The 20176-nt window shown below is 36.6% G+C and overlaps 1 protein-coding gene across 1 annotated transcript in view; it reads left to right on the forward strand.

Moving 5' to 3' along the window:
• Nucleotides 1-4901: 4901 nt before the first annotated feature.
• Trdn (triadin) overlaps nt 4902-20176 on the forward strand; it is a 398410-nt gene continuing 383135 nt past the window's right edge. Inside the window, exon 1 of the mRNA XM_029532915.1 lies at nt 4902-5344. Coding sequence (XP_029388775.1) covers nt 5323-5344 — 22 coding nt within the window. The 5' untranslated portion in view covers nt 4902-5322. The remainder of the gene's footprint in view (nt 5345-20176) is intronic.

A 20176-nucleotide genomic window follows, 5' to 3' on the forward strand; every position in this document is an offset into this window, starting at 1 on the left:
ACGTTCAATTGAGTTATTCTCTGAGCTAATCCTGTGGCATCCCCAAAAGAACCCAGGGTCATGGTAAGACATACCATGGTTCTCCAATAACATGCATACAGTGTGGAAAGGTTGAACAGGTGCCTGCATGGAGCTTTAAACCCCAAGCTCCAGGCTCTTTGGTTTGAGAAAGGTATTCTGCAAGCTACCAAAAGAGAAATGTGGACACCAACAAAACTTTTAACCTAAAATCTGCCTTGTAGACACAGACACAGAACTTGTAGGAGTAGCCTACCAATGTCTGATTTAACTTGAGGCTTACTCCATGAGAAGGAGCCCATACCTAACACTGCCTGGATGACCAGGAACTGGAGACTAGACAGACATGGGGTAAAACCAAATACTACTGGGATCCTAATGATATTCTGCTATACTCATAGATAAGTGCCTTGCATAGTCTTTATCAGAAAGGCTTCCTCTAGCACCAGATGGGAGCAGGTGTAGAAACCCACAGCCAGGGAGAGTATAAATTGGTGGTCTTTATTGGGTCCCTCTCCACAGAACTCTAGCAATTTCATTGAAGAGGAGAGATTGTGCTATAAGATGGGATGCAGGACACCAGAAGAACATGTCTCAATCAATCAAATAAGCAGCCTGCATATGGACTCACAGAGACTGAAGCAACAAACATGGAGCCTGCACAGGTCTGGACCAGGCTCTCTTTGTATACGTTGTTACATATTTGCTTGATATTTTTATGACTCCTAACTATTGGGCCAGATGTAAAGAGAATCTCTTATAAGCATCATCTGTCATTAAGAAAGGCAATGGCCAATGAACTGAGGCAAGAAATAGGAGGTAGGACACTGGCAGGAAGAGAGAGAATTCTAGCAAATAGTGAGTATAGAAGAGATTCACTCAGAAGCTTGGAGGAAACAGACATAAACCAGCAGGTAGCAGAACTCAGGATAGAATAAACAGGGACACTGAGGAAGATGCTAAGAAGGCATACAGAATGAAGTGAGCTTAGACTGAAGAGAGCTAACAAACCAGGTGGTGGACATATAATAGTTAAAATGAGCTGAAGTTTTTGGTCTAGCACTTATTAATAAATAATTAGTCTCAACATCATCGTTTTGGGAGCTGGGGCTGGAAAAGGAAAATCAGAATAAATAATTTTTTTTGAAACAATCTTTTACTCTTTTGCCTATTCATGGAACTCTTTTCTTCTTGTTTTGTTTCCTTGTCCAGCCCAGGTATAAGGAAGTTTTCCTTTGACTTATTTTATTGTGTTTTATCATGATTGGTTGGTGTCTCTTGGAGGTCTCCTCTTTTCTGAAGGGAGATGGGTAGTAAATGAATCTGATGAAGAAAGGAGGTTGGGAAGAGCTAGGAGGAGTGAGAGGTGGTAAAACTGGTGGGACTGTACTGTATAAAAGAAGAATTTATTTTCAATAAAAACCATACAGTTCAGTTATTTATATATGGCTCCTGTTAAACATGACAGAAAAAGATACATATGCCAATTATTCTTTTAAGATTCATGGGAAGAGTTCATAGTTGATTTTCCTAATATTTTGGGGGGTGTCTAGTTGTACTTTATTTAACAACTTTTTAAAATATTATGTTATTTTCATTAATCACACATACATGTGTATATACCCACAGACATACAACCATTGTTGCTCACACCTTAACTGTGAGTACAATAAAAACAGAGGGCTTAGAGAATAACCTTAAAACTTTAGATTTTCACTTTTCTTTCAAGTATCAGTTGCTATTGTTTTCCATTTTGATTCTTCTTATCGTTCTATAAAAAGAATTTTACAATTAACATTTTAAAATCAAGGTCTGAAAATGTTAGTTTAGTTTAAAGTTGGAAGTCAGAGGTCAACACAACTTCTGGGTTAGGGTTACTTTCTGTGTTTTTTTACATTTTGAAATTCAAGATGGATGAGAAAAATCTAATGAGGCTAATGCACTTTTTTTTTATTAGATATTTTCTTTACTTATATTTCAAATGCTATCCCGAAAGTTCCCTATAACCTCCCCCCACCCTGCTCCCCTACCCACCCACTCCCACTTCTTGGCCCTGGTGTTTCCCTGTACTGGGGCATATAAAGTTTGCAAGACCTAGGGGCTTCTCTTCCCAATGATGGCCGACTAGGCCATCTTCTGCTACATATGCAGCTAGAGACACGAGCTCTGGGGGTACTGGTTAGTTCATGTGTTATTGTCTGTTAGCTTATGATAGTAAGAGACTAAGCAACTAGTTTGGAAAGATCACTTTAAGGGGGGAATTCTGCTACTCACCTCTGTGAGTATATAGAGCACTAAGTGACAAATCACAGGAGCTAATGATTTGTTTGATCAGAGAGAAGAGGCACATTAACCTAAATGTATCACTTAGTTGAGAACACCTCTATTTTAATTCATCAGTGAGTATGTATAAAAGGTCAGTTATTAATGCCCTAGTCTCATAAACACTATTCTATGCAATAGTTGGTAGATGGAAATGGCCATTGTGGGATTAATAGATGCCATACTGAGAAAGGAACTGTACCTCCCGCACCACACTGGAAGAGTTCAACAGATGAGTGACATCTGTTCAAAACCAGTACTTTTAAAATAAGAGAAGTTAATTCCTTGTATATAATACCAAGTTCACTGAATTCCCTGAAAGTTGGGGCCTACTGATTTGGAAGTGTTAGGAAGTTGAATCCAGACATCTTTTCAGATGTAAGACATGCCTCATAAACCAGCTTTCAAAGTTGAAAGAATTCCAATAACTTTCCAAAATAAGAAACGCTCTAATTTCAATTGCCCATTGAATCTTCGGTTCTTCTCACAGATGAAAGTAAGAGTCTGCCGCCCCACACTATTTAGCTACAATAACTTTGAGGGATTTTTTTGTTTGTTTTGCTTTTTTGTCTTTTCATTTTAACATTACAAAATGAAATTAATTGTGAGAGCTTGAGTGTAGCATCAATCACTTGAAACAGCATCCTCATCTTATTTTAACCTAACATTGAATTAGAGTTGGAAACCGGAGGTTTATTTTTTCCCTTTTCAAGTTTTATTAAGCTCTTTGCTCTTGAAAGTGTTTGTAGGTTGTATAGTAATTATTTCTTCAGTTAACTATGGCCAAGGACCATGAAGTGTTAGGATTTTAAAAATTGTAGCATTGTGTTGGTAAAAAATGGACATATTATTTGGGATATCATAGCTATGTTTCTACTGTTCTGAGGAGGTATCATGATTAAGGCAATGTATGAAAAATCTTTAATTGGGTCCTTGCTTATGGTTTCAAGGAATGAACAGAGTCTATGACTATCACGATGGGGAAACAGTGAGTAGGTTAGTGGTTTGTGAGATCAGTAGCTAAGGAATTAGCTATTGAGATAAAACCATGAGGCAGAAAGAGAGAGGGAAAGAGAGCTAACTGGGAACAGGTGGTCTTTTGGGAGCCTGCCCACAGTGACATGCCTCCTCCCACAAGGCCACACATTCAAATCCATCCCAAATAGTTCCATCAACTAGGAACTAAGCATTCAAATATATAATCTATGGGAGCTATTCTTATCAAATAACCACAGGAGAGAACCACAGTAAGGTGAACTTTGCTTTTCAGGGAACACTTCTAGATTAACCCAGTATTCCAAAGGCATTGTTTTGTCTTTTGGATGGGCTTTATTTGCAGTGAATCCTTTAACTAGGAAACAGTACTGTTTGCAGGAAGACGTTAGCTCTCAGACAATGTATGAGCACTGTAATCAATGTTAATCATCTCAGTCCAGTCCTTGCTGCTAGCTGTGTGTATAACATTAAGTTATACAGACCCCTCCTCCTGGAATCTTCTCCTGTCTGAACTAAGAGTACTGACTTGTTTATTCAGCTGATTACTATGCAATTTCTGTTGTGCCATGAAATTGAGGTGGCCAATGAAGACAGCTGGTGACATGTAGGACGTCATTGTCTATGCAAATAGCTGTCACATCACTCTTCAGGGCCTCACTTTAAAACAGAAGATAGAGCTGTGCTTTACAAACTAAGAATTGCCTACAGATTCAAGATTCTGTTGGCCAATGGCAGTGAGTTAAGGCAAAGAGACAAAACTGCAAGCTTTTATTAAGTTGAATGTGAGATGAAAATAAAAGATGAGGAAAGCCAGCCCTTGATAATTCTCAGACTTGTTAAAGTTTATGATTATCAATGCCCTTTGATTCTCCTTCCCCTTCCAACCACCAACTACTGAATATTTCTCTTCTCATTAACACCTGTCTAGAAGTGGGAAGGTGAAATGCTAATCAGGCAATTTAGCTAATTGTTAGCTGCTGCTAGGATTTTCTTCCTTTCTTTCAAGTTCGGGAAGGGAAATGGTGAAATCCATTTCTAAAATGTGAACAGTGGATTTCTAAACTTTATTTCACCTTCTCTTTCTTTCACTGCTGAGATGAATTCAGATATTTTGTTTTTAATAAGGTGTTGGAATAAAACCCTGACACAGCATAATTCTCAGAGTTTGGTTTTATTGTCACATTACATGCTTCTTATTGACTAACATTTAGAAATTATTAATTTTTTACAACACGAATAGCTTAGAAGAATGGCCAGGAGTTACTAATTTCAGTTCTGAGTGTAGCCCTATATAAGTGCACTTGCCTAGAGGATTTGGAGCAACAACAAACCAACACAGAAAAATTACTAACAACTGCCCTCCCCTCTGCCTGAAGTAGACATTACATGATCCTCCCCTAGCCAAATAAGGGAGAGAGGAATGTTCTGAGTATTAGAGGCACTAAGAATAAATCTGAGCTATCTAGGGTAAGATTACTTTCAACTCTTTATTTTATGTTTTCTGACACCAATCCCCAATCTGTAATTATATCAGAGACACTGTGGGGGCTTAGACAGCACTTCCCAGATACTCTGGCTTCATTTTCCTCTTTTATTTATTTGCTTTTATTTATTTACTTACTCATATTTGCCTGTATCTTTAGGGCTTGAGAGTTGGTGTGTGTGTGTGTGTGTGTGTGTTCCTCCAGAGTGCCAAAAGAAAAAAAAAAAGTGCTGAAGAGTCCAGGGCAGATGAGGCTATTTTTGTTTGAAGCTGATACTTTTAGCTGAGCCACAAGTACTGCTTGGAAAGGGCTTAGGTTGTTTCCAGGGGGAGAACTCCGCGGAGAAGAGGCAAAGTTCAACGAGACAACAAAAATCAGCCAGAACATCCAGGAAAAGGAAGAGCCCTTGTCATAACCCTCTACCGGAGTTCTCTAATCCTACCTTATTCTGCAAAGTGCCACTTGACTTGAACTTTTCATCTGATTGATTTCTGCACCCACCATGACTGAGATCACCGCTGAAGGTACTGTTGCTTGGGGACATTATGTAAATCAACAGCCTCAGGGACTCTATCGGCTTCAGCTGGCTTCTAGTTAATTAGTTCTGTGAGTCTACACAGGATCTGTAAAATGAAATTGGGAGTTGAGAGGTTGCCAGATTTGTGTGTTTGAGGGAGAAAGGAGAGATTTATCTGGAATTTTGCGTGTGGGAAGTATTTTCTGCTATGCTAGAGGTTCCACTACCTGTTATCACCTCACCTCTATAAATAGCTGAGGACATGGTGGCAAAAATTTTAAGACAATAATTATAGGACATGTGAGGATGGAGATGGAAAAAATCAGAATATTATGTGTGTTGTCTCAGTTTAGAGATATGATCTAGAGCACCTTTTCTTCATAGTATTTAAAAACTTGAATTCTTAAATGTCTTCTCTTTCCAGCTAGGGTACACAGCTTGCTTATATGCATCGCAGATAGAAGTGCACTGAAGAATCATAGTCATTTTACCATAGACATATGCTCAAAGACAAAGTTAGAAATTTCAGAAAGTCAGACTACTCTACTTTAAAAAGTAAAGCATTTAACTCTTAGAAATCTAGTCATTTTGTGAACTCATTTCTTGTTTGTCTATAAATAGTGTGTTTTATATTTATATTAACATATATTCTATTTAAGCTCTTATAATAAATCTACACCCACACATAGACCCCACCCTTCTTACTAATGAAGTAATTCTTTAAAAATAATACAATCTGGCTTTAGTTGAGGTAAAACTATGGAAGGTAGGCCTAAAATTCTCTCTGACAGCAATAAATACATAAGGCAGGTAGTATTTTTGACCGTTTCCAAGTTAAATGTCATGTTGTTTTTAACAAGACTGTAAAATAGAAATCTATTTGTTTTATCTTTTGTGTGGGTAGAAATCTATGTACAGAAAATAATTTTCCTTGCATATTTAGGCAATATCTGTGAGAAAAAAATGCCTTGCTTGTATTAGTTACAGAGATAGTCTGTCACCACAAAGTAATAACAATATTAGTGAGAGATTTTCATTTATTAGGTATTTTGTTTAGAAACATATACACATTTCCTTTGTGAGGCCTCACACCATTCCACTAAGTAGCATTTTGATGTCTATTTCATACACACAAAAAAACTTTTACTCAGATATTCCATGACTTGCCCATTACCAAATTGTAGTCAATATTGGGTGTTAGCCTTGAAGCCAGCCTGTGTTTTCTTTTCCATTAGAGAATATAAAATTTACTGTTTGACAGTTTTAGTTCAGAATTTGCTAGCTGAATATAAATAACATTATAAATATATTTTTCTATACTTTGGACCTTCTGTGTCATGTGGCCCTTATGTTGGCTTTGAAAAGATCTGTCTATAAAAGTGTCCTGCTTATTCCTGTACAATGTATTAAGAAACCTCTGAGCATTCCTCTCAGCCTGTGCTTGGAACCTAGGCTGCCACTAATTTCAGACACTGCTCGCCAATTGTGCTCCTTGATTACAGAGCATAATCTGCATTTGCACTTGATCCATAGCACATTTTATTAAAGGACTGTTGTTTTGAAATAAAGTTATTTGTACTCATAGGGAGTTGAAAGATGTTGTGAAGCCTCTGTGGTTAGACTCATAAAACAGCAACTGCAAAAATATAAGTTGACTATACGAACACAGCATATAATTTTCTGGATAATGATCATTTCCCATGGTCTGGTCTTCAGAGTTGGTAGGGTCTCTACCATGTGATCATGAGTGTTGTACTTATTCCTTTTTTGCAATGATCTGTTTATTTGTCAGAAGAAACTTAGATTGCCAGCTCAATGAATTTGTCTTGTTTGTGCTCATACCATCGTAAATCTCCTCAGTTTTCCAAAGGATTTTACATTTTTTCTTTTACCTTGTGATTCCCACTCTGTTTCTCATCTATAACAACCTTTCTTCATTCCTTCTTTTTTGCCTTTCATTAAAGAGATGATTTGTAAAGTTTTTGTTGTTTTGTTTTTTGTTTGTTTGTTTGTTTGTTTTGTTTTGTTTTGTTTTGAGACAGGGTTTCTCTGTGTAGCCCTGGCTGTCCTGAAACACACTCTGTAGGCCAGGCTGGCCTCGAATTCAGAAATACACCTGCCTCTGCCTCCCAAGTGCTGGGATTAAAGGTGTGCGCCACCATGCCTGGCTTGTAAAGGTCTTGTTTCTCGTTGTTCTTTCAGCCTTGAGTTGTCTTTTCTTTCTTTTACAATATTTCACTTACCACCACTTTTGGGCAAATCACTGAAGTATAAACACTGCAGGAGTAACCTCAAACCATCTATCTATCTTATCTTTTACTCATTGAATATGAAAAACAAACATTTTGAAGATTTAGACCAAGGAAGAACAAGGGTGATTCCTTGGATGCCTGGTATCATAATAACTCTAAGTCTCTTCTTTGGCCATTGCTAATTTTGGAAGTTCACAGGTTGACACCATGGCTTGTTTACCTCTAATGCATGCTACAATTACCAAACTTTCTGATTCTTTCACATATATTTTTCTATTGACATTTCAACTTGGATAATTCATCCAATGAAAAAAAGAAAATCATGTCCCATGTAAAAGTGCTCCAGACACAGGCACTAGGTAAAACAGAAATCAAAGTTGAACCCCAAAGGACTTTAGGGAAACAACAACTTTTATTCTAGCCATGATAAAGATGGTATTGATAATACCCAGTCAATTTATATTCTGGAGTCTTAAGGTATCAGACTTATTAAATGCTCACTTAACCCTCTCAGCATCCACGTGAAACACGGTTTTATTGCTATTTATAAAGTATGAAGCTAAGGTTTAGGAAGATTAAGAACTATGCAAGGACTGATACAGCTTCAAATCATGTCTGAAAACAGTGAAGTTGAACCTGCCTTCTCATTGCGTGAGACTCAGAGTTAGTTTGATATCAGGTGGCTCTTGGGTGTCTACACTAGGTATACTGAGTAGCTGAGATTAGGCTCAGACCAGAGCAGAACCAGCCAGTGTCCAGATCAGATCAGAGGCCTTAAATAGAACTCTCTTCGCTTTGTAGAAACCCAGAGATTCACTGGCGAGTACCAATGTTAGCTGCCCTCTTGTGTAGACCATATGAATTTTTAATTGGGCACTGAAGATTCAGCGCTTAGGTAAAGGTTTCCTCTCAAGTTGTATAATGAAATGTTAAATTTCTTATTTCTCTCATCCTATACTTGAAGGCAGAAGAAAGAAATGTCAAAGCCTCAAAGCAAATGGTTGACAAACCCAAACAACTGACAGACAAAACAATAGCTAGATTTGACTCCTTTAAAAAATTTTTACTACTTTTTTTATTCTTAATTTAATTTAATTTAATTTGTTTATTTATTTATTTATTATCTATTTACAGCCCACTGTCCACTCTTCCCGGAAGAGAGAGATTTAAAAACAGATAATTGAAATGAAGAAAGACAGAAAAGAAAGAAAATAAATAAGCCTCAATAAATAGATAAGTAGACAAATTAGAAAAGTTCATAATTGATGCTATATGAACCACCATAGTACAAACCAATAGAAAGAGGTACTAAGGAGAAGAAGGTATTAAAACAAGGGCCACTCTATCGCTATGTGTGGCACTAGTGAAATATGACTGAGGCAATCTTAAAAAAAATAATAACTTGTTGTGGGAGTATTGATTATTTGACGAACTAGCTGCTTGCTGAAACTTAGGGAAAAGCTCTTCTGTGCCAAATGAGATGACCACATCAGGATATGATTTTAAACTATTATTATTTGGAGATGCAGGATAAATTTTAGGTGGGTGATGTAGATGCTATTTGTAGTTCCAAACAGTACTCTGTAAGGGAAAATGTGAATGTCAGTGTGTTAAGACAGAATATATGCTAAATGATCTACAGAAGAAATTAATCTCATCGTTCTATTTCTGTGAATATAGAGTTATTTCAAAAATAAGGGATTTAGATGAAGAGTTAATGTGTTTAGTAATTAACTTTTAATAAAAGTTTACTTCCTCTTATAAGGCGACTGACGCAGTAAGGCAGACTGACTTAGTTCAGTTGGCTGATATTGCTTTATTGGAACAGGGAGGAGTTCAGACCTTTCTAAGGGTATGAAGACTGAACACAGTGAGAGAGGATGAGGGACATCTATTTATACAGGACTAGATACATACCAGGAAGTTTCAGTTTGTTTGGGGTGGTTTAACTAGGCATGGGGTAGGGTGCTTACATTCCCATGTGTATTGTTCCTACAGGTAGAGCAGAATGGTCAGGCTGGGGCTAAGGTATTCTTTACGTCTAGGGGCTGTTGCCCATTATAGCTTCACTTAGTCCCTCAGGACTTGAGGCTATTACCTGACATCTTGAGATCAAGAGATCAAGTGGTCATCAAATCCACTGACTACCAAATTTAAAGCCCAAACTTCTCTTTTGATTGATTACTTGGTTGTCGTTAATGGAAGCCAATACAAATCTATCAGACCTATGGGCTTGTGATATACATTATGCTTCTAACAGCAGATGAGAAAATGACTTAATTATATTCTTTATTATATAAGTATCTAGCAGTTAGTATTATCTCATTTATCAAAATTATAAGTGACATTAATTATAGACATTAGCAAAAGTTATATTTTAACGTATTTTGTGGAAAAAACTGAGCAGCACATACAAAAACATTCTAAAAGGTGCTGTAAGGTGGGCCTTTTAAACATAAGACCAGAGCCAAAAAAAAAATGTACAATCATATGGAGGAAGCTCTTGAATCTTACTTGATGAGCACATAGTTTTTATGGAGAATATTCCATCAGCTTACCAATCTCTTAATCTCTCCCTATTTATTTTTGATCATTGTAACTATAGTTTCAAACTCTTCTCCTTTTACAGTGTGGAAATGAATTGAGATTATTCAGATGCTATACAAAAAAAGGCTTAGACATTTTTAGAGACTCTAAGTTTCCAATGTTGTTCACATTAATGCTTAATCAGTTAACAGAATTTAATATTATGGAAACACAAGACAGAAGATAAGCAAGTTTAACATAGTCTATGGCAGTGGTTTTTAACCCTTCTAATGCTGAGACCCTTTAGTACAGTTTCTTTAAGTTGTGATGACCCTCAAACATAAAATTATTTTCATTGCTACTTTTTAACTATAATTTTGCTACTGTTAGGAATTGTAATGTAGTATATACAGGATATCTGATAGATGACCCCTCTCAGGGTCACAACCCACAGGTTGAGAACCAGTGGTCTATGTTGACATGTGGGTTAGCTATACCAACTTGAAAGGAGAATTCAGAGGTGGTTATCATTTTTCAGTTAAATTTTTAATGTTGAACTTAGTTCTGCTTATTTAGAGCTTAGTGACAGTATTATAACATTATTTTTTTCTTTTTTCCCTTTCAATAAAGAGAAATCTTTGGGGGACAAATTAACAAACAAAAATGCATATGTTAAACATAACACAGTTTTAAAGCACAGTTTAGAGAAAATTTTTTTTCTGGCATCTGACACCACAAAGCCATATGAATTTTGAAATTGGCTCCCTGACTTAAAGTCATAGGAGGATCAATCAAAGTTAAGGTAATTTTGCTCTGCTGCCTGCTTTGGTTGATATAATTGACATTCAGCTTCTGATAGGAAAAGCTAAGTTGCATTGCCCCAAGTGGGTTAAGCAGAGATAGGTGTAGTTGCTAGTCCAGAAGATAGTAATTTCCATATTCAAAGGAAGATGAGTTTCTCTGTAAGTACATGATGGATGCAGTCCTGTCCCCAGGATCTGAGCTGTTCTCTGTAAAGATCAAACATCTCCACATCTCTCTGCCTGAAGTCAGTATGCCAGAGACACAGAATGTATGATTTTGCTCAATGCTTTGGTATGTAAATGAGCTGTTTCCTTACAAACTGCACAGCCCATGTCACAATGTACCGGCCTATCTGTTGCAGGTTAGGGCATAATCTTTTAATTCATGTGGAGAATGACAATATGCACCAGGCAATCCATACTTTGCAAGATAAAACTGCATGAGTTAGACCCATCTTGAAAAGTTTTGTATTCGGTGCTTCCTCCTAGTAACTTTCTCCCTTCCTTCTCCCTTTTCTGACATTTGTTAATGCTAAGTGGAGAAAATTTAAGGAAAGTGGAAAATGTTCACTTTACTAATATTGAGGATTTACTAATGTTGTAAAAACGTTTTCAGATAATGTATTTTTGACAAGGCGTCCCAGAAAACTTTATTACTGCCTTTTAAAATACAATAAATCCATCTTTGTGGGTCAAAAATGGTGTCTCACTTTCGGCTCAGGGCTCAGCGAAGTTTGACTGGGTGTTCCCCGTGCCATCCCAGCTTGAGCATCTGGCTGAGAGAAGCTGCAGGACTCTGCTCAGGAGGTGGGGAAGTGTAGTCTGAGGTCCCTGCGGACCTTCCAGATTTGGTTGGGGGTCTCTGGGCCTGCACTGAGACCAGGCATGGCAGGTTCTACCTCTCAGGTACCACAGAAGCTCTGGATGGGTTGAACCTCTGGAGTAGGGGCTCTGGCCTGGGGCCAAAGTAAAGAGAGCAGGAGGAGAGAGCTCTGGCTGGGTCCCTCAGGGAGGAGAGTCCTTGTCTTTCTTGGTTTGTCAGAAGCCACATCTGGGAACACAGAGAGGCCTCTGGCCAGAGGTTCACAAGCACAGCGGATCCCAATGAGACTGTCCATGGTTTTAAGGTGTTTATTGTAGAAAGACATAGAGAGGGAGAGAGTAGAAAAGTAGAGAGGAGCAAGCGGGAACAGGAGTAAGAGAGTAAGAGAAGGAGGAGAGGGCAAACAGCCCCTTTTATAGTGGGCTGGGCCTACCTGGCTGTTGCTAGGTAACTGTTGGGAGGAGCATACCTGGTTGTTGCCAGGTATCTGTGGGGGTGGAGTCAGACAGAATACCAAGAGCTTCAGGTGTTGCCTATGTGACTTGCCACAGAATTATGGAGGTGTGGTCTCGTGTCAGGAGCCTAGTGTCTGGGAACATAGTTCAAACTTCCCTCTGTCCCTTGCAGAATAATCTACTGGGTCTCTGGGGTTTAATCCTAGCTTGACCAGAAAACAGGCTGCCTTTCATGGTCCCACACATCTTGTCAGTGGGAGAACATTTTGTTTGAAGTAAGACGTATGATATAATCTGGATTGAACATTCAAATACAAAGTAGTGTGTTGGCATTCATCATTAGGGGTAATACTTTTCAACAGAACTTTTCTTTAACACACACAATTGGCTGAGAAAACAAGAGCACAGTATATCATCTGTAAGTGACTACAGTTTGGTGAACTGCAAATCTTGAGAATCAATATATATAGCTATATAACTCAATTTTTCTCCTTCCTGATGATCAGAAGAATCCAAAAAGCAATATAAAACCAAAGTTCATGGACAAGGATCAGTGACTGCCAAGCCAAAAAAAGAGAAAAATCATAGTTAAAACTTGATGTTCTTAATTGAAAGTATATATATATATATATATATATATATATATATATATATATATATATATATATATATGAAAAGAAATAATTCCATCTACAGATCATTGACATTCTAGGATAATTCACTTACTGCTGAGTTGATACTTTTCATTGAATCTTGGTCATGAATTTTATGTACAGAGAAGACACATTTTCATTGGCAACTGAAGTAAAAACATTTGTCATAGGACATTTTGTCACAGATTTAGGATAATGAATACCCAATCATAAACTTCATAATGAATTTGACTTCATAAAAGTTCTTTTAAACAGTGGTTTACAACTTACCTAATCATGCAAGCCTTTAATACAGTTCATGTTCAAGTGACCCCCAACCATAAATTATTTTGTTGCTACTTCATAATCGTAATTTTACTATTGTTATGAATGTAACGTAATGTTTGTGTTTTCTGATGCCTGTGAAAGCGTCTTTCACAGGCATCAACCCAAAGGAGTTGACAATCCACAAATTAAGAACCACTGTTTGAAAATATCTAAAAGAAGAACATATAATGGAGATGAGAATAGTTGCTAATAGCTTTAAGGAAACTTGAATCAAACTATTCAACTATAAAAGTGCCAACCTTAATTTCCCCCATGTTGATACAAAAAGATTGTTTTAAAGTTATTCCAAAGGATTAGAATGTCAGAAATGTTATAAAGATATAATATTAGCAACATCAAAACCATTATACAAATACAGACATCTATTTCAAAGTTTAGACAATTATTTGGATAAAATAAAAATTTTCTTAAATATAAACGATTTATCTTCCTTCATCTGTTATTGAAAACTTTATAGTGATGAGCAACAAACAAGTGTTACCTGTAAAGAAACACAGGCAACGAGATTCACAAGCTAAAGGGAATGGCACATTTTGCCCTCAAGGAAAAAAAAAAAATCAGTGAAAGGTGGTGGCTTACTTTCTGTGCCCTTGAGCTAATGACTTGGGAGGTGATAATTTGAAAAGAAGCATAGGAAGAAACAGCTGTGCTTGGTAAACAGAAAGAAGACTGTTTGCAGGATTGCCTGCTATAGTTTTACAGAAGCTAGCCAACACAGTTGAGGGACAATTACCTTTTTTGACCACAGTCTCCTTTATCTTTGAAATATAATCACAATAAGGAATGTGCAGTAAAAGCACAGAGAAACTCAGTTAAATCAAACATTAGGTAACATTAGAGATCAAAATGCACTGACACTCAAGGGTAAAAGAATTCATTGTGGTGATTGTTGATACATATACATACATCAATGGATTTATCGTTAGAAAGTCTTGACCTGTCACAGTTGTTATTGGTCCAAAGAAAATTTTGAAGAAATAGAGCTTGTTTTTGGTTTCACATCAGTTCTGAGTGTTGGATAGAAACCATTACATGATTATTGTGAAAACCCAGGGAGAAACAATGATAAGCTTGTTGATAAGCATGGAGTTTCTTACCTGTATGGCTTCTGTGAAGTCTTCAGTGACTAATATCCTCTTTTATACTTCAGTGGAACCATCCACATAAGGACCACATAAGGAGATGTAGGTTGTAAGAGAGTTACCATTTCAAATGCTTGGGAGAGCTGCTGCTGACTATGTAGACAAATTCCAGAACACTGGGGGCTAGATTGCTAGCACCATATAATTCAGCTCAGTGCTGTTGAAAAAACAAAGAGCTGACAACCTTTGACAGATGGTGTAGTTAAGCATCCTTAGCAGGTATCACTTAGTTCAAAAGAACTTTACTTATTAGCCAATTATTTTATGATATTGCTGTCAAACTCTGGAAAAGTTTGCTTTCTTGGTCATTGCCAAAGTATTTTCTCACTTCTAGTCTCAGCTCCACACACTGTGAATCTTATAAAATGACCAAATACAGATAGGAACACATCTATACACATTTCTAGCCCTTCTGCACTTTAGATCAGTGAATACAGACTAGCAAGTCTTGTGAAGCCTAGAAACTAGAGGGAGGGTTCCTTTTAACTTTGTTCTTTTTTTTTGCCTCTTAGCCTCTTCTCAGTAACTGCAGCGCTTTCTTTTTTTATTTTCGGGGGGGGGGGGTTCGAGACAGGGTTTCTCTGTATAGCCCTGGCTGTCCTGGAACTCACTTTGTAGACCAGGCTGGCCTCGAACTCAGAAATCCACCTGCTTCTGCCTCCCGAGTGCTGGGATTAAAGGCGTGTGCCACCATACCCCACTACTGCAGTGCTTTCTTAGAGAATGACATGGGAAACTATTTTTCTGTGAGCTTTGGCTACATAGTGTGTTAAATCTTCATTGTAAAATAAAAAATAATTTATTTTTTCATTTACATCTATATAAAAATATTATAGGTAAAAAAGCACTTCTTATAAATTCAGAAGTATTAGTCATTATAGTTTTATTTCTTAATTTAAATGTGTTTTAAAATTATGTACAGCAAACAATACTCAGATTAATGGTATACAAGGAAGTATCTAAATACATGTATAACTTATTTAAGTCAATTAAAACATATACATACATGCACATATCATTATTTATCCTTTCTGTGTGGTGAAAATACTAAAATCCCTATTTTAAAACATTTGTGAATGATATAGACACAGGCCTTTAAATTAATCAAATATATTATTCATTAAGCAGTGTTGAGGTGGACAGGCACATAGCCAGTAGCTCTGTCAAGACACTATTTCTAGCATGTCTGAAAATGTATTTTTAGGTTACTGACCACATGTTGCCTCTCACCTCGGAGTCACTTATGAATCCAGGCTCTGTTTCATTAACCCTCTGTTAACTCAATGCTGGTATTAAGAGTCATGCACTTTGTGTGCAGTTATAGTTAATTTCTTTTTCTTGCTTATAAAATTCACAATCCATCCATTAAACTTTCTTTTTAGGTGGAGGTAGCCATTTTGATGAACAATCCTGATATTCCCATTCTATTCTTTTCTTTTCTTCTCTTTTCTNNTCTTTTCTTTTCTCCTCTTTTCTTTTCTTTTCTTTTCTTTTCTTTTCTTTTCTTTTCTTTTCTTGTTTCTTCTCTTTTATTCACCGAGTTTGCCATGATTATTTCATCAATTTATTTCTTTCATGGTGATTTTTCCTATGATAAAGAAGTGCATTCAGTAGAGGGAAGAAATTGTCACTTTGCATACTCAAATCAAGTCTTATACTATCATTAAAATCTCATGGAAAAACACTGGAAAAGAGTGATTTTGGTGCTACTAGTAATGCCCCAATGAATTGTCAGAAAAAAATTAACCCAGTCCTACTGTATATACAAAAATGGGTGTTTGGAGGAACATGGAGAGAGCAATATAATACAAACAATGTCTCAGAGATGAAGAATTAATCTTTATAATAATGACTCCTCACAGAGGTTTTTTATGCAGCAACTCAACTATTGTCATATAGAAGGCATAAGACTAGATTCATATCATTCTGAATAGTAGCCTTGTTAATTGCTGAGCAGCATTGTGCTTGAAGCTGGGCCACCAAGTAAGGAAACAATCCCTACTCCCAGGACCTTCCAGCTGCAGTTGAAACACAGCTGTCTAAGGATAAAAACTCTCATGCTCTTGGCTTCTGCATATGCCACCCTTCCTAGTCGATGACTGTAGCCCACCACTTCCATATTTTGTTACTTTTTCTTGATCTACCCACTAATTTAACTAGAATTCAGAGCTACTTATTACAATGTGACCATCAAATACAATGTGACCCTCATTCACAGTCAGACAATAGATACTCAGTTTCCACCACTTCTCTTCTACCAGTTGCCAACATCAGAAGCTTCATATAACCCTTACTCTGGTCATTTTGTTAGCTTTAACTTTCAAATGGACCACCCTGTGTCTATGTTAAAGAATGTCTTTTTGAGGCAAAATGTTCAACTCTGCCTCACTGAGAAAGGGAGGAATAAATGAGATATTAGTAATTTTCATTGTTTTTAAAACTAAAGAAAAAAATTAAGGTGAAAAAAGGTGATGCTTTAAAGTATAAGAGATTTGGGGTTGGGTAAGTGTTCAATTTGGATGCAATTGTTAGAATGCATGTATAATTTATTGTTAGAACAAACAACACTAGAAAATTATAAGTAATATATAATCTTCTTGATTAGAGATTCAAAAAGCATAACCCCAAGGACAGCAGCATAAGCAGAAACTACAGGAACTAGAGGCTAGTACAAAAGTAAATTTATTTGACTATGAATCAGTTGTTTCTTGGTACATGGGTAAAGCCAAACATAATTGGAAGATATTTCAATAACAACTACAATGATCTTGAATATACACAGATTTTTTTATCTTCTCATCACTGATTTTAAAATAGGATAACAATACATATAGCATTTACATTTCATTAGGTATTATAAGTAACTTATAGATTAATGAGTTATATGAATGCTTGCATGCTGAATGCAAACATTATGTCCAGTCATATGAGGGCCTCATGTTTCATCAATTTTGCTATATATAAGGATCGAAGTATCCACACTTTGGTCTTCCTTATGAGTTTCATGAGTTTTTGTGAATTGTATCTTGGGTATTTCGAGCTTCTGGGCTAATATCCACTTATCAGTGAGTGCATATCATGTGTGTTCTTTTGTGACTGGGTTGCCTCACTCAGGAAGTTATCCTCCAGATCCATCCATTTGCGTAAGAATTTTATACATTTATTGTTTTTAATAGCTGAGTAGTACTCCATTGTGTAAATGTACCACATTTTCTCTGTCCATGATGTGGAATGGACCACATCTGGGTCAATTCCAGCTTCTGGACATTATAAATAAGGCTGCTATAAACATAGTGGGGCATCTGTCCTTATTGCATGTTGGAACATNTTCTGGGTATATGCCCAGGAGTGGTATTGCTGGGTCCTCCAGTAGTACTATGTCCAGTTTTTTGACGAATTATCAAATTGATTTCCACAGTGGTTGTACCAGCTTTCAATCCAACCAGCAATGGAGGAGTGTTCCTCTTTTTCCACATCCTCCTGAGTATCTGTTGTTTTCTGAAGTTTTGATCTTAGCCATTCTGACTGATGTGAGGTAGAAATGCAGGGTTGTTTTTATTTGCATTTCACTGATTACTAAGGATGTTAAACATTTTTTTTTTAGTTGCTTCTCAGCCATTCAGTATTCCTCAGTTGAGAATTCTTTGTTTAGTTCTGTACCCCATTTTTAAATAGAGTTACTTGGTTCTCTGGAGTCTAACTTTTTGAATTTTTGTATATATTGGATATTAGCCTTCTATCAGATTTAGGATTGTTTAAGATCTTTTCCCAATCTGTTGGTGGCATTTTTGTCTTACTGACAGTGTCCTTTGCCTTACAGAAGCTTTGTAGTTTCATGAGGCCCCATTTGTCAATTCTTGATCTTATAGCACAAACCATTGGTGTTCTGTTCAGAAAATTTTCCCCTGTGCCCATTTTCTCCTCTATAAGTTTCAGTGTTTCTGGTATTATGTGGAGGTCCTTGATCCACTTGGACTTGAGCTGTGTACAAGGAGATAAGAATGGATCTATTCACATTCTTCTCCATGCTGACAGCAAGTTGAGCCAGCACCATTTGTTGAAAATGCTGTATTTTTTCCACTGGATGGTTTTAGCTCCTTTGTCAAAGATCCAGTGACTGTAGGTATGTGAGTTCATTTCTGGGTCTTCAGTTCTATTCCATTGTTCTCCTTATCTGTCACTGTCCCAGAACCATGCAGTTGTGTTTTTTTGTTTGTTTGGTTTTTTTTGTTTTTTGTTTGTTTGTTTATCACAATTGCTCTGTAGTATAACTTGAGGTCAGGAACAGTAATTCCACCAGAAATTATTTTATTGTTGAGAATTGTTTTTGTTATCCTAGGTTTTTCTTTTTCCAGATGAATTTGAACATTGTTCTTTCTATTTCTGTGAAGAATTGAGTTGGAATTTTCATGGGGATTGCATTGAATCTGTAAATTGCTTTTGGCAAGATGGCCATTTTTACTATATTAATCCTGCCAATCCATGAGCATGGAAGATCTTTCCATCTTCTGATATGTTCTTTGGATTCTTTCTTCAGATCTTTCACTTCCTTAGTTAGAGTCACACCAAGGTATTTTATGTTTATTTGTGACTAATGTGAAGGGTGTTGTTTCCCTAGTTTCTTTTTCAGCCTGTTTATCCTTTGTGTAGAGAAAGGCCACTGATTTGTTTGAGTTAATTTTATATCCAGCTACTTCACTGAAGTTGTTTATCAGGTTGAGGAGTTCTCTGGTAGACTTTTCCAGGTTACTAATATATACGATTCTATCAACTGCAAATAGTGATATGTTGACTTCTTCCTTTCCAATTTGTATGCCTTTGATCTCTCTCTCTCTCTCTCTCTCTCTCTCTCTCTCTCTCTCTCTCTCTCTCTCTCTCCTAATTGCTCTGGCTAAGAATTCAAGTACCTTCCGCATATTTTTTTGATGTCTTTGGATTTAAAGTCGATTTTACAATTTTGTTTGATATTTGAATGGCTACTTCTGTTTGTTTCTTGGGACCATTTGCTTGGATATGTTTAGTTTTTTTTTTTTTTTTCCAGCCTTTTACTATGAGGTTGTATCTTTCTTTGTCACTGAGGTAAGTTTTCTGTATTCAGAAAAAATGCTCAGTCCTTGTTATATATTCAGTCTGGTAATCTAGGTTGTTTTATTGGGGAATTGAGTCCATTGATGTTAAGAGATATTAGGGACTAAAGATGGTTGCTTCCTGTTATTTTTGTTGTTAGAAGTGGAATTATGTTAGTGTGGCTTTCTTGGTTTTATTGTAAAAGGATTAATTTTTGCTTTTTCTTTGGCTTAGTATCCCTCCTAGTGTTTGAGTTTTCTATGTAGTATCCTTTGAAGGGCAGAATTTGTGGAAAGATATTGTTTAAATTTGGTTTTGTCATAGAATATCTTGGTTTATCCATCTATGGTAATTGAGAGTTTTGATGTGCATAGTAGCCTGGGCTTCCATTTTTGTTCACTTTGGGCCTGTATGACAACTGCCCAGGATCTTCTGTCTTTTAGAGTCTCTGTTGAGAAGTCTGGTGTATTTCTGATAGGTCAGCCTTTTATGTTACTTGACCTTTTTCCCTGACCACTTTTAATATTCTTCCTGTGTTCTGTATATTTGAAGTTTTGATTATTATGTAACAAGAGCAATTTCTTTTCTGGTCCAATCTATTAAGCATTCTGTAGGCTTCTTGTATGTTTATGGGCATCTTTTTCTTTAGATTATGGAAATTTTCTTCTATAATTTTGTTGAAGATATTTACTTGCCCTTTAAATTGGGAGTCTTCAGTTTCTTCTATATCTATTATCCTTATCTTCTCCTTGTGTCCAGGATTTCCTGGATGTTTTGGGTTAGGAGCTTTT

The sequence above is a fragment of the Mus pahari genome, chromosome 21 (genome assembly GCF_900095145.1).
Source record: "Mus pahari chromosome 21, PAHARI_EIJ_v1.1, whole genome shotgun sequence".
In the NCBI taxonomy this organism is placed as follows: Eukaryota; Metazoa; Chordata; class Mammalia; order Rodentia; family Muridae; genus Mus; species Mus pahari.